Raw genomic sequence first — 22638 nt, forward strand, 5'->3', positions numbered from 1 at the left:
AGGAGCTTAATTCACATTTGGAGGTCAAACCATGGTACTATTCTCAGTAGATAGGTTAACTTTGTCCAAGTCTGACCTGAGCACTATCACTTAACACTGGGTTGAAATATAGATACTGTAGCACCCTCAATATTTTTGGGGTACACAGATTTGTTGAAGTTAGATATGCAGATTCATCTATCTTATAACAAATTCAGGGTACCGGCCTTACCTTATTGGCTGCAATCCAGTCTCAGTGAAGCTAGTATAGTGGAGGTAGTTATAAAAACTTCTTACACAAAGACTAAGTCTAGCGCTACAGCCGCATCACCTTTGCCAGATCCATGTTGCTGAACAGTGGTTGCTTACTAGATTTTGGACAGTAACTGATGTGTATTAAACTGTGTGGGTGTCCCCATTTCTGCACACCATCACCGGACCAGAATGATTAAGCATACCATCACTTATAGTTCTCCTTTATGCAATGTCTCCTTCTCATCGCCTGACCTAACTGACTTACATTTCTGCCCATATATAAAGAAAAGGAAATAGTTGCCACTATTTATTAGATGGTAGCAGTGTTCTTAACTCTTGAAGCAACACATTAGAACCCAAGGGCAATTCTAACTGGCACATGAAGCAGTAAAAATGGAAAGGTACACTCACTACAGAACTCAGAACAGTTTTCTTTTAGTTTCCAAAAGAAAACCCAGACTACGAGTACGTCATGTTTACATTGCATACTTACTTACATTTTACAGATTTCCTAATTAACTAAAACTCAGAATAGAAAAAAGTTTATCCATGTTAAAAAGCAGTCACTCAAATGTTATCCAGTACCTTACTGAATACCATATTAATCCAATTACCAGTGTTTGAAAGTCATTTAAAAACTTCTTAATTTCTAAACTTTAATTTTCTTTCCCCATTTCAACACTGACAGAATGACATACCAACAGCTGCCACATCAAGATACAGAGACAGATTTGACATGGTTAATGCATTACAAACTAGGACTTAGATCCCTACAATATGCACAGGACTTGCAATTTCAGTAGAAAAAGCTACACTTTGTTCACTCCAACAAGACAGATGGTAAGGGTTCAACATTCATTTGTATGGTAAGGACGCACATCAAGGAGAGTCATTTCCTGCTTAAGTTCTCCACAGCTCGTTTCAAATTTAAACAAAAAACGGGAACACATATTGCAGGTTTAGAATACTGAGACATTGTCAGAGTGGAGTTAAAGCAGATCTTTAGGCCTAACAAAAGTGATTAAAGTAACATACTTCGGAACATGTCTGCATGTTGCTTGAAGAACTGTAAACAGTAAATCCTCAAGTCAATGGTGCTCAACCTTTACGTACCCATGTGCACACAACATTCAGCAATACATGAAGCTACAGGAATTTTCTGCACTAGTATCTCTGGGGACTCAATGCTTCAACCTTCTACGGTTAACATACATCTTCTTTTGAAAAAAGAAATCACAACTGAGTACATTTCTACAAACAAGATTACAGTACTGGCTTTAAAAACAGTTTCTAAGGCTCAGACTGAGTCCAAAAAGGCCTCTGATTGGGTTCATTCAAGCTCTTTGTTTGAACTGCACTAGTGCAGTATAAGAATGATTGCAGCAAGACGTCCACAGGTCATTTCTATATTTATTTTTTTATACCAAAAAAAGTTGTGCAACAAATAGAACATTCTTATATATTTACATTGGTTTTCTTTACCTGTTAGCAAAATTGTATTCTAAACCTCTGATATAGAGTATCTCAACCTATACTGATAAAAGGAACATCTGCCCAATGACTCCACTTTAAATGGATGTTTACTCTGGAGTTTAAAGCACTAGTAATAAATATTAGATGGAACATACTATACAGAACACACACCTAATATTTAGGCCATGCTTAATACAGTTTTACGGTAACAGAATATTTCACTTTTTTTGGACTAGTTTTGTCTAGATCATGTTTAAACAATGTTGTCTGAACCAAAGTCAAGTTTTATCAGATTGTTTATTTAAGTTTAGTTCAAACAAATTAGGAGCCACGCTTGCCTCCTGAAGCACCTAACCAACTGTTTTGACCAATCAAGACCTATTAGAGACTTAGTACAGTAGAAGACAAGTACTACAGCATACAGACATTTCTCTCCTCTAAATGGAGAGATTTGTTCTCACCTCTGATACTTAAAGTAGTAGGAAATGTTTCATTGGCCTTCTTGTAGCAAATATCTTACAGTAAGAAGCCTTTTCAGGAATGTTTGCTTTCTAAGCAAGTCTTGGGATTTGATTCCTTTCCCTCTCCTCTTATCACCCTCCAAAGCCTGAAAGGGTAGGAGTCCAAATTTTGAAGAATTTTTATGTTTTGAAGAAAGCACAAAATTTTATGAGTGCTGAAGTCACAGTTGGGATGGAGACAGACTGTTTGTTTTTTAAGTCTGGATATTATTTGCTAGCATTTTGCCTTATTCTTGTACCCCAATCTTTCCATGAAAGTTTACCAGAAGTTACCTTTAATTTGAAAATGCTCAAATTAGCAGATTTCAGTACATTTGGCATGACATTTACTCTGGTTGGGGGGTGGGGGGAAGGGAGTAAGTACTAGCCTGATACCTGGCACATTACTAATTATGACCTGAGCGGTTTTACTGGAAGAAAAATGCTGTCTCTCATTGGCAGCAGTAAAGAAGAGAGGTCAAGAATGGGCTGTTTCTACCAAGAATCTAATTGTTTTGCCCTTTATTCACACAAATTGCATTTTCTCTGACACAAAAGAGAAACACAAGAAGAGGAAGGGGTCATTTCTAGCAAGTGTTATTTCCATGTTAGGATGAATTATAAAGTAAACACTAGAAAAGCACACCAGAAAAAGATTTAAAATTAAGGGTCAGATTTGCAAGTGTGCGCACACAGCATCGTGGCAAACTCTTATGGAGGCCAAGCCTGATATACACACAACGGGGGCTGCAGGCAGGTGCCTTTTGCAAATCTGGCCCTGGATGATTCTGCTGAACAAACTTTGAAGTTACAGACTATGCCCACACAGTTAAGCACAGGGACACAGTGAAGATAGTCAACACCTATATTTTCAGGAGATGGTTTTTGGTTTGAGGGCTTTTATGCATTCGCTCATTAATTAGATCAAATAATACTTATTATACTTGTCTCCACTGCTGCTTATTCTCAGATATTAGCATTGTGACTAATCATTTCAAGCAGCACATGTTCACCTTTTCTTTCATTGAAGAGATGCCTTAGTGTAGCAGATCACATGAATGTATCAAAATAAATCCATACAACAGATTCAACAGTGGTATTTCCCCAAACCTTGAGCCAGGGGAGGGTAAAGCTTTGAGGTACCCAGTTTAAAGTTGCTCATGTCAAAGTTCAAGGCATTTGAGAGAGAACTAAACATCAAGACAAGCTTTAGCTCTACTCCAGTCAATACAAAATGTATTTAATGAATACACTGTCTAGAGTTGTTAGACAAAAGAGACAAGTTGTTTAGTGTAACGTAACAGATGTTACTCATACCATAGAACTCCATCCATAAATCAATCTCCACCTATATCCAGGGTAAGAACCAGAAATTTACCTCAACAGTAAATTTAAATACTGTTGTGAATTCATTCCTAAATATCTATCATCGCTATTATACATCATACTTTCATAGTTAAGTTTATTTTCAACACTTTAGTGTTTAATTAATTTTACAGTACAACACATAAGAATAGTGTCCCTTAAGTAGACTCACATTTAGTAGAATCAACTAACCTTGCTTCTAAATCTGAAGATGTATTATTTAAAAGATCTAGTTCAATCTAGCTGACATGAGGGCAGAAAAAGCATGGCACCAGCTATTGGAAACTGTTGAATCAATGTATTTTGGATTCATCGAGTTTCAGAGAATACAGTATTAACTTGTTTGAGGGTAAATGAAGTATCAGATTATCAGCCCTACATGTCTGTTTAACACATTGTCTTAAGGAACCAATAATATTGCTACCACTTCTCATTCTAAGGACTAAAATGGACCATAGAATACTTTTCTACATACTGCAAGTTTATTTGTTAAAGAGCAAGGACACTTCTGCCTGCCAAGTTCAACACACACAATATTTGGTTTAAGAATTTAAGACAGAAGGCACTTTCAACATTCTACTTCAGGATATTGAGTGTAGAAACACTGTTTACGATTTTGTTTACTTTTTAAAAATAGTTATTAGAAAGAGCAATGATAGCACTAGTGTTTCATTTTCAAGAGCACATGTACCTACTTATCCCATTAAAACAGATAAGGCCCCTTGAAAGGCCAATACGTGTCAGTTCTAAAGTTCATTTCTAAATATAACACAAATCAAAGATCCTGAAAAAGATCAGTGAAATTTCTGTTAAGTCAGTGCATTACTCAGCTAGCCCAGTAATTCTCTGGTACCCACTGTAAATTACAATTCTATTTTGCAGCCTTCAATGTAATGTCAGATTGTTGTTGGTAACACTGTATTGGGCTGTCTGACACCAGTTTAAAATGAAAAACAGATCTGCATGAAAATTAAGCCATTCCAAGAAGTGATACTCAAATATCTTATATAAGAGAGTTCTCCAGTTTCAGAATACCCCCGCCTGCTTATTAATTTCCCAATGGTGGCTTTTTGCAGGCCATATTAAACAGTCTTCATTTTGTACGGATATTAAATCCCAATTTCATTACTGGATGTACCTGAAGTTTTAGCTTTAATTCCATTTTCACTAATAGGGAAAAAAGATGGAGCAAAGGTAACCATCACTTGTGTTGCTGCACTCACTACTACTAGTGCTCCTCACAAGACACTATATGGGCTCATTCCTTCCATTATTTCAATCAATCAGCTATAAGCTGAACATTCTTAAAGTTGCTACACTAACAAAATTGACTGTACAGTGAGAGTTTTGCAGGAATGGATCCAATATTTCTAGTTATTTACAGTATCATATTTTAGTCAAATCTACATGTTTAAGTCCATCTGCTAAAAATGTAATACACATACTGTAAACATGGCAACATTAAATATGGTACCTCTATTCTAGGATATTTAAATGTCATGATCACATCTCGTCATATCTGAAGTTGAATTTATACACAGGATATTTTCTAGCATTACCCACTTTACAAGTTGCGAGGAGTCTAGATTTTGTGTGGCTAAGAAATTTCTTCAAAGTAAAGTTAAAGCTTGTCTTTGATTGTATTAGAGCTTTCTCTTTTGTAGCCATATTTAAATTGAAGATTAGCACAGAAATTATCTAGGGCCCCTTCCAATTTACAGTTATTAAAAATATCAGTTATGATTCTTGGGAAAAGTGTCTGATATGAAAAATAAAAAATTACTGCAAAATAAACTTAAATGGAAGTCAGATCTTCAGACTATCAGTCAAAAGTTCAAACATGTGTTATTCCTGTTTGGGTTGGAGTTGCCGTTTCCAGGCCTCATTCAAGTAAACTAGTCGTTTGTAGTTGATGATAAAGAGAATGAAGTTCAGCAAATATGTGATGACGCATATAATGCAAAATTCCTTCAGCACAAAGTACAGAATGTATGCCAGGTACAATGACCCTACTACTGACACTATGGAGGATGTCATGAGGATTAGAGCTGCTACTGCACTTGCTGTCATACCTGCAACAAAAGACAAAGTTATTATTGCTACTTTAATGCCCTCATTCCATAGTTGAAGCAAAAAAAGAACTAACATTTTAACTATTTCTATTCAGCGAGTTTGTATTCATACAGCTCTGTTTAAAATACCATGAGTCCACGCTGGTTGCAAATCACAATTTGGAGCAGAGTTTCTAGGTTCGGTATTACAGTTCTTTTTTGATCAGCAGTGTGAGTGGTATTTTCATCATCTTTCATGTTCCTGAATTATGGGAAAGTTACAGGTTGATCAGGTTAGATCAGTGGTTCCTAAACTTTAACAGCCCGCGAACCCCTTTCACTAAATTGTGAAATCTCGTGAACCCCCTCCTAAAAATGAATATTTTCAGGGATTTAAGTTTAAATTTCCTCAGTGTGATGGATGACCCAACTGCCCGCCCCGCTCTTCCTGGGGCTCGGGTTCAGGCTCCCCCACTGACAGGGGCAGGGCTTGGGCTGCCAGCCCCAACTGCCCAGCCCCGCTCTCCCTGGGGCTCGGGGTGTCTGCCCTGCAACCGGGTCCCACCTGCTGTCTCTAATTCCCATGGTCCTCTGTCTGCCATTAGTGAAATTTTTCTGGCGAACCCCCTGTAACGTTCTGCGAACACCCAGGGGTTCGCAAACCCCAGTTTGGGAACCACTGGGTTAGATGTATGAACATTTTCATTGGTTTTATATCAGATTACAGGGGCTAGGCAGAGATGGGTTTGCATCTGTTACTAGTCACACATCTTATATCACTTGTTTGCCTGCTTGCCACATGCAGTCTTTGTGCCAGTGCTCATATTAATGATATAGAAGACTAAAAGCAAACAAAGTAACTCTAAGTTATTAGAGGAGTTTTAGAGCTACCACTGTGGCTGGACAGCTAGACTGGTGTAAATTGTGATTTGCACCAGTGCAATTTATCATGGTTTGTTTCATCCAGGCTTAGCAATGTTTATATCAATGTCCTGTTTTATTAACATCTATGTTGTTATATACTTTAGACCATAAACAGAATTAAATACTTACCAAGTAACATTTGTAGAATATAAAATACAAGTCCAAAGACACTGTTTGGCTGATTTATTGCACTGTCCTTTCCAAAGATGGAACCCAACAGACCAAATCCTCGACCCCATCTGTAAGATAATAAACACCAATAATCCCAGACTTGAGATCTGCTTCTTTCTAACCCAAATTTCATTTTAGCACCATAGGAGGATGTTCTGGTATAACTAGCGCATTTCCTATAGGTAGCTCAAACTTCGCTTTAAAAAACAAATACTTTGTCACAGTGAGGGTGCACTGGATACAACACTATCCCATGCATCCATGCTAAAATTGGGATTTTGTACATTCAGTACCAATATAGCCACAAAAAGTGCAAGACACATTGTAACAAGTCATTTATTTCTCTAGAAGTTATCAGTTTGAAAATCTTGCCAATGCATATAAGCTATAATGGTAAATCAGGATTTAGCAGAATCTCTCTCCACAATATTATACAGAATGTGATTCTGATGTAGCATCTCAACTGGGCAGGCTTCAATTTTATAAATGATAAAGTTATAGGAGTAATAGTACAAAATAGCAAATACAGAAAGAAGGAATTTTTAAATCAACAATTGTGTATTTGTGCTAGGAACGGATGGTTCCTTCTAAGACTGAACACTTCAAGAAATATTAGTGGCCAGAGCAAAATAAGGATAATTTTTTTAAAGTGACAACTGAAAGAGGAGATAAGAAAAGTGCCATATATACTCGATCATAAGCCGGTACGTTTATAAGCCGACCCCCCCCAAGATGGATAAGTAAAAATGGAAAATTTTTATGACCCATTCATAAGCCGACCCTATAATTCAGGGGTCAGCAAACTTTGGCTCCCAGGCCATGAGGATAAGCCACTGGCGGGCCGAGATGGTTTGTTTACCTCGAGCATCTGCAGGCACGGAGGTAAACCTAAGTAAACAAAGCGTGCCAGCTGCTTACCCTGACGGGCTAGGACAGCAACTGGTGGGGAAATATTTGGGGGGGGGAAGAGAAGCTGGGGGTCAGCCCACATGAGCCCACCCCTAGCCCAGGACCCCCACATTCTCCCCATCCCATCTCTTCCCACCTTATCTGGGGAGGGCCAGGGGAGGATGTCTCTGGCCTGGCTGGAGCTGCTCCAGCGGGCTGGGCCGGGCGGCATGGCAACAGCGTGCACCGGCGAGCAGGGCCGAGTGGCACGGCTGCAGCCTGCCAGCCCCAGAGCTACAGCTGCTTCGGAGGCTGGGGGAGAGCAGCGTGGCCAGAAACGGAGAGACTCTGGCCCCACCTCTTCCCTTCTGGCTGTGCTGCCTCTCCTGGCTCCCCCTGTTGTGGGGAGGGGCTGTGTCCCACCTCTCCCTCTCTATACCCGTTCATAAGCCAACCCCCTTCGCTGTGCTTCCTTTTTTACTAAAAAAATTCAGCTTATGAACGAGTATATATGGTAACTTGAATACTGAAGCAATGTTAAATTACAGAACATTAGACTGCTATTACTATTCATAAGTTAGATGTCACCTGCATTTTCTCCAACTATCAAGCCAAAGTTCCCCACACTTTAACAGCCCCAACTAGGATGATTTTGTGCTTTTCATCGCCAAAACACTTGCAAATCAGGTAAGCTTCTATGAGCATTTTAAAAACATCCTCAGATCAGATTTAGTTAAAGCAAATCAGCCACTTTGGAAAAGTGGGTTTATTGGTTTAACTACTATGCCCACCAACTGCCTCATCCATCTCCCCCAAAAACTGTACAGAGAATTACACGCCAGTTCCTAACGCCAGTTCCTAGATAAAGTATGACTAGATAGTCAACAGTAGTAAAACCACACTAATTTGTTCCCCAATATGAGTGTGTTCCTTGGAAATGCTACATGAATCCATGTTCTCCTAAACCTCACAATGAATGCATGAGAAATGAAATTCAAGTATAAATATTAAAACCTATAGTGCTTAAACAATTTGTTCTTCCAGTGTTAAAAATAGCAAAATGCCCGGTTTCCTCAGTAAGCCAAGTGTGAGCAAAAGAGTTGGATTTTTTTAAATTAAATCTTACACTAGGCAAAAATGGAAGTTTATGACCCTATTCACTGGTGAAAAGCTTCCTATTGCTAGTGGACTTTCAATCCTAGGTATTATGCTCTTACCTACTTTGACCTCAATCCTGCAAACACTTATGCACAGGTTTAACTTTATTAATTTGTGTAAGGCCAGGTCTATACTACAGAGTTAGGTCAACGTAAGCTAATTTACGTAGACCTGTGTAAGCGTCTACATTAAAATGTAGCTCCCACAGATGTAAATCGGCCACTACATCAACTAAACTCCACCTCCACGAGAGAAGTGGCACTTAGGTTGATGTTTTTAGGATAGACACTACATTACTTACATCGCCTGTTGGCTGTCAGCCCCAGGGTGAGGAGGCCTCCAGCTGTCAGGCCTTGGGTGGGGGTTAAGTCGGTGGAAGCACTCTTGGGGCTGGTCTACACTGGCTGAAGTCGAAGTATCTTAGTTCGACTTACCTGGCCGTCCTCACAGCGGCAAGTTGACTGCCGCGGCTCCCCCATTGACTCCGCTTACAATCCTGCCAAGGTGGAGTACGGGCATCGATTTGGGGATCGATTTATCACATCTAGACGAGATGTGATAAATCGATCCCCGATAGATCAATTACTACCCGCCGATCCGGCAGGTAGCGTAGACGTGGCCTTGGTGAAGATGCACAGAAGGAGCATAGTGTGGACATGAAACACCCCTTTAAATTACTGCGGTGGCTGTACGTCAACTTAAGTTGACTTAGGATATGTTTACACTACAAAATTAAGTGTGACAGTTCAAAGACTGGAAATCCTGCAGCAGATTCCCATTGTTACCACACTCGCCTCATCATTGCATACAGTTTCATGTCATAAATCTGTGTAAGGAGTGAAAAGATGTGAAATTCTCTTGTACTTGTTCCTTTCAGTCTCTGTCTAAAATGGCAAAGTGCATTACTAACAGTCAATTTATTATTGCTGATATTTAATCTGTTAGTGATTTGGCAGCATTTAATTTCTTTATAAAACTCCTGGGTGGAGCTCTAGTGCTTCTGATACACTACTTCTCACAAGTGCCACCTCTAGAGTTCATGGTAATGTCCCTCCTCAACACTAAACTTTTCTTTCTCAGGGGATCATAATTTAAACTGAAGTAAATATTTGTGATAAATAGCGTTCAAATTACAAGGCTACCAGTCTCAGAACCAGATTTGGGTTTCTTAGCCCTGATCTTACAGGACTTGTGAACACAGTACACTTTGAATTCTGAAGAAGTGAGGTTCTTACCCACGAAAGCTTATGCTCCCAATACTTCTGTTAGTCTTAAAGGTTCCACAGGACCCTCTGTTGCTTTTTGTATTCTGTGTTGTAATTGAAATCAGTATATTTGAAAACATAGAAAACATCCAAAAATATTTAAATATTTAAATAGAATACCTTTATTTTAATCGCGCAATTAATCGCAACTAATTTTTTAAATTGCTTGACAGCCCTATAAATAACTAAATTAACTGCCTCTTAGCTGACAGTCACACAGTTTCATGCCATCTAGTCTCTTGGTAACAAAGACTTCAGCCTGCATTAAAACAGTGCTTCACCTCATTGAGTGCTCTTTGTAGATTCAAGCAGATAGTACTCTTTGAGTGAATGCTTGCTAACAGAGCTAGAACAATTTTTATTGCAACCTGAAGGGACAGAAGGCTCAATTTGCATAAAAAGTATTTGTGATTTAGAAGATTCACAATTGTTTTTAAATGTGAAACAATGGCGGCATTGGTATATTTGTACTTCAGTCTGGAAAAATCAAGACTTCAAGTCTAATCTTTCAGTGGTAGTAATCTGAAGTGCTACTTGCAAAAGGAGTAGGTATAAAGTGCAGGCTTCAGAATTTAAACCATATGATTAGGGAGTCGAATGAGACTTTCATGGGGCACAGATTATCCCACAGCTGCCTGCATTCTTACACCTTCCTTTGAAGCATCTGGTCTGGCCAATATCAGAGACAGGTTACTAGACTAGATGGACCACAAGTTTGTTAGAGTATGGCAATTCCGATGTTAACAGATTAACATGTGGTTAATTTGAAAATCACATGTTCTTTGACTTTTGTATTTTGTTATTCTGGTGCAGAGGATTTTCTGGCTAGCTTCTTTTTTATGTAAGAAAAATAGGTTCTTTAATAAATAGGCTCCAAACGGCATAGTAATCCATGGATTTGATATTGGGTCAGTTTTTCCATCCATAGTAAGAATGGGCATGTGGGCAGATTTCCATCTCACAGCTATTATTATTATTATTAAAACTTTTGATAATAGAACTTCTAACAGTTCCGGGATTTGTGGAGCTGTTCTTCTGCATTGGCCCAAGAAGGCCACTGTACCAAATGCAGCGTTGCTGTTTGTTTAGGTTTATGCCAAGCTTTTCCCAGAACCTTTTCCCAGATTAGACCACATCCACCACCTGTGTAATCCTCCATAAATTTGAATCATAGTGAAATATTGCATGCTCTAAGATCTTTTGGAGTTTATTTACGTGGGAGGAGCAGATTTTGGCTTTGCTAATGAAGCCCTTACAAATCGGAGATCTTAATAGTCTTGGGGATGATGCATCTGAGTCCTTCCCTATGCAATTTAATTTTATTTTCAGTATTTTTGGAAATTCCAACATGGTTTACATGAAAGTTTAATTTCTGTAGTAATCTTTCTAGTTTCCATTCCGTAGCCAGTGAAGGTTTTTGGAAGAGATTGCTTCTTTGTAGTTGCGGCAAACTATTTGTTATCAACTTGTCTGAGAGATTCAACAGACTTGGCTTTGACAGACTACAGAAACTGGGTGCCCTACTCAATGGTAGTAACTGTTCTACTAATTACCAGTACCCATGCAATCAGTGCCACACATTTTATTGGCTCTATTGCTTTGGATTAAGGAATTTTTTTGAAGTATAATTCTAGTCTTACTTTATTGAACAGTGCTAGTTTGGCTGTTGGCTTTACTGCTCAAAAGTTCTTCAGGGCCAATGATTTTCAGCTTATAAAATGCTACTGTTTAATACACTGCTATAAACTCCCTATTTAGGTTATGGCAAAGTTCACAATAAAAAAAGGAAATTCAATTAAACACAATAGTTAATAAAGGACTGGCTGATGCAATAAACTCAAAAAAACGTACCACTCAAGATCACCAATTCCTTCCCTTTATTGATTTGTCACTGCTGGATCAGACAAGTGTTCAGTTGCGAAAGTAATGCAAATGAAAGTACTGCATGATTTGGTGTTACACAAAAACTATACTTGGCATGTGGTACTTATGCCACAAGCAAGTTTCACTCAGTTAGAGGAGAGGCAATTTGCATGAATTTTAAGACAGTTTTTAAAAGCAGCTTCCTTTAGGAAAGATTTTGCTGCATGCTTCAAAGATAACTTCAAAATACCATTTTAAAATTTTCCTCATTCAAGTTATCACAGCTTGTCAGCTCTACTTAAGTTGTTTGCAACTAATACCCCTAATGTTTTAAACAACCTTATGACTTCAAAGGGTTCTTAAACATTTATGTAAAAAAAGATCTCACAGTAAAGAACCTGACAATAAATTTAGAATAGTTTATCTAGCTTTACCAGAATGACTAAAACTGTGAATACTGCACACAATTCTATTCACACTATGTCCCTTCTGAAAGGGTGGAATGTTGACAAACCCTTTAGATGTTGCCTATTTTGACTTGTGGCATTTAAAAAGGCTCAGAAGCAACCAATTCTTAATGTTTTAATAAATATATGCAATTACCTCTATTTGACACTTGTTACACCATGGCACTGATGTGTCATTCTGTCCATCCATGATAAATGATCAATGAAAACTTTAGAAACTGTTCATCATTAGCTCTGATCAGCTATGAATTTCACTAATGTTCAAGAACAATAGACCCAAAAGAGTGCACTTGAAGAACTGGCTGCTCCATTATAACTTAGCAAAGGCAGCTAAAAAGACTCCAAGTAGCATCTTTGCTATTATGCATCTCAAGATACTTTACAAGTGACTAAACAAACAGCGTACATGTTTAATACTGGTTTAGGAGCTGGCAAGAGCGATCAGTGTCTCAAAATGAAAATGAAGGTAATTCCAAGCTTGCTGAGCACAATAAAAACAAACCAAAAAAAATTAAAACCCTGAAAATTGATGGCCAGGAATCAAATGGCTCTCCAGAAGACTATACACCCAGATTCAATTTGAAATGCAAGTTCTAATAAGGTCAATAAAGCTGGCCTAAACTCATGGGCTGCGCCTTTGATCTTTACATCAGCTTTTGATTAAAAGACCTAGAAAGTGTGTTAATGTGTAGCAAGGGTAAGAACCTTGGTTGCAGCTTTTGCACAACTCCGATGGAGATTTTGGATTAAACCTAGTTCATACCTATAAGGTCACTTGGGTCACTCTGCCAATCTTAACTGAAGCTCTTCAAAAACCCACAAGGAATAGATTCAAAGTTCCAATTTGTAACCTTGCCAACGGTGCTCAAAAATACATTTAATACCTTTAAAATCAATCATGAAGGTAAATATTAGTATACTTAAGACCGACTTTTTATTCTATATACACCTTTTACACTTCACAAGAAATAAAAAATTGTGATTAATCCCACGATATAAAAAATTAATCGATTAATCGTGATGTTAAATAATAGAATACCATTTATTTAAATATTTTTGGATGTTTTCTACATTTTCAAATATATTTATTTCAATTATACCAGAATACAAAGTGTACAGTGCTCACTTCATATTTATTTTTGATTACACATATCTGCACTGAAAAAAAAAACAAATAGTATTTTTCAAGTCACCGAATACAAGTACTGTAATGCAATCTCTTTATCATGAAACTTGAACTTACAAATGTAGATTTATGTACAAAAAAAATGGCATTCAAAAATAAAAATGTGAAATTGTAGAGCCTGTAAGTCCACTCAGTCCTACTTCTTGTTCAGCCAATTGCTCAGTTTGTTTACATTTGCAGGAAACAATGCTGCCTGCTTCTTGTTCACAATGTCACCTGAAAATGAGAACAGGCGTTCTTATGGCACTGTTGTAGCTGGTGTCACAAAATATTTATGTCCAGATACACTAAAGAGTCATATGTCCCTTCATGCTTCAACCACCATTCCAGAGGTCATGCGTCCATGATAATGACAGGTTCTGCTCGATAACAATCCAAAGCAGTGCAGACCAACATGTTTATTTTCATCATCTGAGTCAGATGCCAACAGCAGAAGGTTGATTTTCTTATTTGGTGGCTCAGGTTCTGTAGTTTCTGCATCGGAGTGTTGCTCTTTTAAGACTTCTGAAAGTATGCTCCACACCCCGTCCGTCTCAAATTTTGGACAGCACTTCATATTCTTAAACCTTGGGTCGAGTGCTGTATCTATCTTTACAAATCTCACATTGGTACCTTCTTTGCATTTTGTCAAATCTGCAGCGAAAGTGTTCTTAAAATGAACGACATGTCCTGAGTCATCATCCGAGACTGCTCTAACATGAAATATGTGGCAGAATACGGGTAAAATAGAGCCGAAGACATAGAATTCTCCCTCAGAGAGTTCAGTCAAAAATTTTATTAACACATTGTTTTTTTAACAAGTGTCATCAGCATGGAAACATGTCCGCTGGAATGGTGGCTGAAGCATAAAGGGGAATCCGAATGTTTAGCATATCTGGCACGTAAATACCTTACAATACCTACAAAAATGTCATGCGAATGCCTGTTCTCACTTTCTGGTGGCACTGTGAACAAGAAGTGGGCAGCATTATCTCCAGCAAATGTAAACAAACTTGTTTGTCTGAGCAATTGGCTGAACGAGAAGTAAGAATGAGTGGAGTTGTAGGCTATAAAGTTTTGCTTTTTTTTTGGAGTGCAGTTATGTAACAAAAAAAATCCACATTTGTAAGTTATGCTTTCATGATAAAGAGATTGAACTACAGTACTTGTAGGAGGTGAATTGAAAAAATACTGTTTCTTTTGTTTATCATTTTTACAATGCAAATATTTGTAATCAAAAATAATATAAAGTGAGCAATGTACACTATTGATTTCAATTACAACACAGAATACTTATTTGAAAATGTAGAAAAACATCTAAAAATATTTAATAAATTTCCATTGGTATTCTATTGTTTAACAGTGCAATTAAAAATGTGATTAATAGCTATTAATTTTTTTAATTGCAATTCATTTTTTAGTTAATCGTGTGAGTTAACTGCAGTTAATCGACAGTTCTAATAATAAATAATTATAACAACAGCAGCAGCAGCTAGGCTACAATCTCACATATTTCAGCGTTTAGATCTATAGCAGATTCACACGCAGATGCTAATTTTATAGCAGACACTGCTGGTTATTCAACATAAGACTCAACAGCAATTTTCTTCATTCTAGGTAAGCTTTGCTTTGCTAAGCTACTAAGGGTAGGTCTATACTTACTTCCTGGTCCGGATGTAAGCGATCGATCTTCTGGGATCAATTTATCACGTCTTGTCTAGACGCGATAAACTGATCCCGGAAGTGTTTGCTGTCGACGCCGGTACTCCAGCTCAGCGAGAGGAGTACGCGGCATCGACGGGGGAGCCTGCCTGCCGCGTCTGGACCCGCGGTAAGTTCGGACTAAGGTACTTCGAATTCAGCTACGTTATTCACATAGCTGAATTTGCGTACCTTAGTCCGAAGTGGGGGGTTAGTGGGGACCAGGCCTTAGAGTACGTCTACACTTAAACCACTGCAGCCGTGCCTGCTGTAGTGCTTCAGTGCACACACTCACTACAGCAACAAGAGAGGTTCTCCTGTTGCTGTAGTTAATCCCTCTCCCCCAAGAGTAGCTAGGTTGACGGAAGAATAGACTATTTGATATAGCACAGTATGTGGTATAGCAGATGGCAAGTTTTTGCACTGAAAATAAGATTTGGAAAGTAACTATACTCGTGGCTTTCAAAACAACTTATTTCATACAACAAAACTGATTAATCCCTATATAATTGCAAAAGTTTTCAAGTATCCTAGTATTTTTGCTCTGGGACTGCCCAAACCCAAGACCTGGTCTATTCTACAGAGTTAGGTCAACGGAAGGCAGCTTACCTCAACCTAATTACGTCAGTGTACATACTATACGCCTTGCTCCTGCTGACGTAAGTGCCGTACTACACTGACATAACTCGATCTTCACATGAGGAATAGGGCTTATGTCAGTGTAGTTAGGGCAACACTGTGTCCATGTAGATACTGCCGGTTATTTACATCCACTATTGGCTGTTATTCTTGTTAATTTCACAGCTCTATGCTGGAGCTGTGATACTGACAAGAAAGTCACTCACAGGGTTGTGACCTTCAGATGAGGGGCTCCCCGCTCTGAGCCCAGCTGCACTGAGGCTCCCTGGGCTCTCAGACCCCCAAACTGTCCCTCTTAAGCCGGTGGGAGTGGTGAGGACGTGCACCACCAACAGAAGAAGGGCAGTGTAGACATGACCCACTGCAGTAATTACTGCGGTAGCTGCAAGTCGACCTAACATAGGTTGACTTAAGTTTGTCGTGTAGATATGTCCCAACAATCTGAAAGCTCTGTTCAATGTGAACTACAGAAGCCAAGTTAAACCCCTCGGAAGATATTTTAGGGTCAACACCAAGGGACCTGTGTTTTCATACAACGTGGCTACCTTGGTAGCTTTAATACTATAGGAATGACTGCAGCTGAATGTCCACACACTCCTGACCTTCAAGAAAGATCTACTAATGAAACTATTTTTTGCTGCACTGAGTCAGCAACATCCAACAAAAATACTCGCTTGCACTCAACGTGGTTGAAGTCACAAAAGACAAACCAAAAAGGAATCTGTATTGGTGCCTCACTACTGAAGAATGAATAATATTAAACAAAACCACCAGTAAAATTTAAAAATTAACACTATTTGATAAGCCAGTTCCAAAGAAAGCCAAATACCCTGTCTACCCATTCTATCCCAGATTGCCATTATGGTTGCTAACTCTTACACCTCAGTCACCAATAGGTCCAGTAGTCAGGGTTAAAAATATTAGAATATTCTCTTGAAGCTACAGCAATATAAAAGTGCTGATGTCAGTGGACTTACCATTAAAGAGAAAGATAACTGCTATAAAATGTTCTTAACTTGGAATCAAACAAACTTGACAGACATCAAGTTTACAGGAACTGCCCCACAACAGAACTGAATAGGAACCTGTAATATAAACATCAGGTTAGGTGTGAGGTCAAAGAAGCTTTGATCTATGTCCCATTGGTTTAGATACGGTTTAGGGGTGGTTCTTGTGAACTTGACCTTGATTATATCTAAGGCCTGGTCTACTCTTAAAAGTTGTACCGGTATAACAATTTTGATTAGAGGTGTGATTTAAAAAAAAAAAAAAAAAAAAACACACACCACCAAAGTAGTTATACTGGTAAAAGTTCTAGTTTGGACGCGATCACACTGGGCTGTATATCTTTTTCCTCTTCCTGTACAGGAACAAACAATACTGGTATACGCATTTTAATTAATACCAGTATCAATGTCCAAAATAGGGGGTTTGTACCACTTTAACTATGCCAGATATTTAATAGAAGCACAACTTTTATATTTGGACAAGCCCTAATCACTATTTGTTAATTGTATTTGATAAACTGGTGAACAGATGCCATTGTACAAAGAAAAATATTAGTGATTACACAGCAATGCTCAGCAACTCCACATCAGACAACTGGAGAACTGCACAGACTCATCCATGAAAACAGCAAAGTTTTCTAGACCATGTTTATAAATTAATGACTTTTTAAATTCAACTATCCAAATATATTTCTTGCATAAGATATACATACAGCCACCAAATGTTTTTCAGCATAGTCACCTTAGAAAGGTTGATACCTGACGTCCTTCCACATTTTGAAATACCTTTGAAGATAGAGTTCCTGAAGTAGATTGTTCAAAGAGTCGCACCCAAGTCAATGTCCACTCTTAAAAGCTATTGGACTTATCTTTCTTCTAGGACTTACTTGATAAACTTAATGTGCCCAACTAGATCAATATTGACTATTTCCAAACCATCCACATTCAGCCACTTGGTGAAGGCTGCAGATATTGTTCAAGATGTAAAATTAAACCTGCCCCAATGGTCACTCACACTAGCCACCAGAAATCTGTCTCAGAGTTGCCACCAACATGTTAACGCACATTGTGTTAGGAGGCTATGCATTAATAGTCATACGCTGACATGCTCCACTCAATAAGACATTTAAAGATCAACCTGGAAGATAGCCAGGAAACGGAAACATATCTGAAGACCTGAAATAGTCCATTGCAGTATGCAATGGACTAAGTAGGGAAAAAAAACCAACAACAAGCCTTTAGATGAGAGGATTTAAAATTTAAATTTAACTGTTTAACAGTAAAGTAGCATGAACATCTTTGCATGTTTCATTCCTGGTTTTTTTGAAGCTACTCTGGGATAGCCTCCTGTAAATAACAGCTCGACTATCAGTTCCTTTTGTGATTGCTATTAACAGATTTCATTGTAATTAAAATTGTACTAGTTACTTACAATTATTCTTAAACATAAAAGAAGTTATTAAAAACATTACTGTAATTGTCAAGTGAAGATTTTGAATGTTTCCTTGATTCCTAACATTTTTCTCAGCTGTAGTAACATGAGTTTACAATGTTCTTGCTAACTTTTGCTTTTTACCCATTGGTAGCTTGTGAACTCCCTCCTGGACTCAGTTATACTTGGACATCTCCCAAGGCTTCCCACGTTACTGAAGTGTCAACACAAATAGTTGGAGAGCATTCCATCTCCAAAAGGAAGATAAAATGGTAGAAAGAAAAGTTACTCCACAGCATGCAAGAGATATTAATAGGCTAACAGATTTCTTGTATTCTGTAATCATATTAAAGTATAATTTGCCATGGAATACTGAATTTTAAGAAGTTACTTGCAACTCACAAAGTAAATTTCAGTTAAATATAAGCATTCTACTTCCTTATATGAGTATAAAGTGTGTTAATTCTAAAATTAGGCCCTTTTTATCGTTTGCCATATATAGCAAAATAAAATTTATATTCAGGTGTATAATAATATATTCTTAAGAAAGTGGTTTTGCAATGTTGAGCAAACTGTCATTTTAGAGTGTCCTGATACCAGCTTGAAATAAACTCAACAGAAACTTTTATATGTGAAATGTAAGCCAAGGAGCTAGATTTCTCTGATTCATTCTTCACGATGAATTAGTCTCCAGATACATGGTTTTCCAGGCCACTCCCCATCAATAGTAGCCTACATGAATTATTTCCATTTTCAATGCTGAGTCAATACCTGATTCAGCTTCTGAGTGACTTGTGAACTGCTAACAGTTTATTAATGAAAAAATATCTTCCCTGAAGACCAGAAAATTAATCCCCAAACTGACCAGATCAAAGGAGAATAAATAAATTCACAGACAAGCTAAATTACACATTTACTTTTAATCTAAACACATCAACTGAATATTTTTAAGAAAAGGTATTGTCCCAGGAGATTCATCTACAAACCAACAGATCCCATTCAAATTCCAGTCACAATAATCTAGCAGAAGGAAGAAAACTGTTGCACAACACTAACAAATTAAAGACTGGTCTTTCAGCTGAAGACAGACAACTAACTACTCTATTTACTGTTGATTTGTGAATTTAAACAGCAGATCAGAATAAGAAGTTAACACTAAAATCACTAGCATACTTGAAATTGCTGGAATACCATAATTTGAGCCTTCATTGTCTCTACCAATTTTGACTGGAATTTAAGTTCCAATGAAACAGTACTATTGCTGGAGGTATCAATAACTATTTAACTGAAATACAGTGAAAGGCAAGAAACAGTATAAAAAGAAACAAATTTCCATTTGGCCATGGTTTAAGAGTGACTATTCTTTCAACAAAAATGCACAGCTCCCATGGCACAGATAATCCTCTCACTTATGTTTTGGAAAGATTATTTGCTGAAAGCGCATTCTTCTCCTAATATGGTTTGACTCAAGAGAACTTGCATGCTCAATATTACCTGTTCCACAGACACCCTTTGCATCACCACTCCACCTGTCCTGAGTTACTTCTTTGGTCCTTGCACAATTAACTCAATCATAACAAACTTTTCTACTTCCTTGATATCACTGCATGCTCTGAAGCTCTCGGAATGTCTATAAAGTTGTATGGAAAACACATTAAAGCCCACAAATACCACATCACAGGAACCCAACACTCAGGCTGTAGTAGTATTAGTAAGTGCTCTAATTACCCAAATACCACTTAGCAATTAAAAATTCCTTAAAAAAGTTAGAGCACTTCTGCATATTGAAATACTTTGTAAAAATTCATCACAAGACTGTACTTCATTATTTACTTACTTGAAACTTGAGGCCTTATACATATGCACCATTTGGAATACAGAAATTAAAGAAAGTCATGTAAAAACCTATGGGCTATTCCTGAAAATGTTACTTTGGACTACTGTACTCTCACTGACTTCTGGTCCAAAGGTTGGAAAAATTGATTATTGTGACTATTGCCCCACTCAGTCAAAACACACAGAACCAGACTTCTGATTTTTTGTTACAGCTTCAGTAACAATTATATTGTTAATTATGCTTGAATAGTTTAACATAAGTGGCCTAATGACAGTTTAATGTAATTGCTCAAGTTGTTTGACCATCTTAATCTAAAGAGAGAAAAAACTAAGATTTTAAGTTATTTCTCAAAGAGACATGACCAATTCGCAAGCCCTTTCTTGGTTGAAAGATTAATCTGATGACTAGCAGGAAAGCAAAAATGAAGTCCCCACCCAGAGCCAACAAACTGCCTTTCAGAGATTTGTACATACACTTCTCAACACAGTACGTTGCAATATTGGTTTCAATCATGGTAAAACTAGTTTTAAGAGTAAGTACTAACTGTATAGTTAGACTAAATTAGAGAGCAAATCCCATGTGCTCTTTAATTTATTACAGGATTCTTTTTCCTATGATTAAATCCTGATCTGACAATATGATAATTGCCTAAAATAAGTATTTTGACTGCTAAATATTTGAGTTAAATAGGAAAAAAAAAGACATTTCTGCAATTCTCACTGAATTTAAGCCTTAGGTGTTTGAACTAATAATCATGGAAATGTTATCCCAAAAGCATCAATAAAAAAACAAAACTTTTCAAAAATATAAGGAAGTTGTTTGGAGAGTATACATTTGTTCAAGGACCAAATCCCTCCAGCTCCACAACTTGTTAAAAAATATATAGAGATTTCTAATCAACAAGTAAATGCTGTCTTTGGATAATCCTCTTGTTTCTTAGGCCAAAAAGTCATTCCTATTAATTTGCTTTAAAAAAAGATTTAGAAAACTACATGCACTTTACCACATTTGTAAGTGTGTTATAGTTTGAACAGTGAATGCCAACGTTACAGCACTATTAGTGTAAAAAAAGGGATACATAAATTCTCAGCACCATTTATGATTAAATAACCTAGCTGCTTGCCAATGGAAGTCAGACTAGTACCATATAAAATGTATAGTCTATTAATCTCCCAAAATACCTGTAAAAGTGGAAGGCTGCTAGAAAGCAGCTGTCAATTTACTTGTACTACTGATATTTGAATAGACAAGCTCATCCTGCAATATTAAGAAAAATGAAAATTTGGAATGGGGTCTTCAGTCCTGAAGCAAATAAGTCTTACCCTTAGCATTAAACACTAAGCATTTTGCACTATGAGGTAAAACAACACTTACTGAAAAAGCACTTCAGCTGTTTATGTTAAAATTGAACAACTTAAACATCCAATATCTTAAATATTTTCCTCAAACACTGATTATTTACACCATTTAATTTTGATGAACCACGGTTTACCAAAAAATGCCTGGCACCCTAATCACCACGGATTACAAAACACTAATTGCATGTACTTAATCCTCAAACCCTTCTTGCGCCCCACAAAAGACACAGAAGAGCAATTCCTACCTCATCCCCCCAATGAATGACAACAGCAGCTTTCTAGCAGCCCGGGATCCACCCCTCATTTATCACAAGCCAATGACTCGAGTATCATTTCCCCAAGGCTGTATCCACCAGAAGCAATTGAAATGAAGATCACAATCTGGCAGAGTGAAATAATCACGTCTCCTAAGGGCAGAATCCTCCACCCTTGAGGAGACACTGACAACACCCCTTCACTAGTCGTCCCGAGCCATGAAATCTCCGAGTCCTGCAGGCCTCCGTGAGAGGCTAAGGGAGGCAGCGATGGAGCCTCCTTCTCCCCCCCGCCTTTGCCATTGGGGAAAAGGAAACGCACCCCGGTACCCGCCCCACCGGGGAGAGGAGCTTGTTGGGGGGGGGGGGTCCTTCCCAATCCCAATACCCCTCAGCTGGAGAAGCGCCAGTCTCAGCGTCAGACCGAGACTCTCCACGTCGCCCACCTGCCTCCTCCACCCACCGCCCAGAAGCCAACGCCCCCACCCCTCACTACCTGTCACCCCCGAGCCCACCCCTCCCTCCTGTCCCTCCCACTCCTGACCCCCGCCGCCGACCTGTCCCACCTCCCCGGGCGGCCCCCTCCTCTCGGCTCCCCCCCCAGCCCCGGCCCCCGTCTCTGGCGCCTGCCCCAGCCCCCGGCGCCTGCCCCCTCACCGGGAGGCGATGGCGGCGGAGCAGCGGACCCGCTCGCTGATGTCACACAGGGCCCGGTAGTGGAGGTCCAGGCCCTTCTCCCGCTCCAGGTGGCAGGCGTAGAGCGAGAGCAGGATGCCGGCCGCGCACACCACGTAGCGGGCCACCCGCTCCCAGCGCGGCACCGACACTCGCAGCAGGACGGGCGCCGCCATCTTCCCCCCTCCCTCCGCCTCAGCCCCCGACGCGG

The 22638-nt window shown here is 38.6% G+C and overlaps 1 protein-coding gene across 1 annotated transcript; it reads right to left on the reverse strand.

The window, feature by feature from the left end:
* Positions 1-860: 860 nt before the first annotated feature.
* Positions 861-22638, reverse strand: VKORC1L1 (vitamin K epoxide reductase complex subunit 1 like 1). Its single transcript, XM_054008177.1, has 3 exons — positions 22410-22638; positions 6677-6786; positions 861-5644 (listed from the first exon to the last, which is right to left on the reverse strand). The coding sequence occupies exons 1-3, from the start codon at positions 22601-22603 to the stop codon at positions 5418-5420; spliced, it is 531 nt and encodes a 176-aa protein (XP_053864152.1). The 5' UTR covers positions 22604-22638; the 3' UTR covers positions 861-5417.

The sequence above is a fragment of the Malaclemys terrapin genome, chromosome 18, assembly GCF_027887155.1.
Source record: "Malaclemys terrapin pileata isolate rMalTer1 chromosome 18, rMalTer1.hap1, whole genome shotgun sequence".
Taxonomy (NCBI): Eukaryota; Metazoa; Chordata; order Testudines; family Emydidae; genus Malaclemys; species Malaclemys terrapin.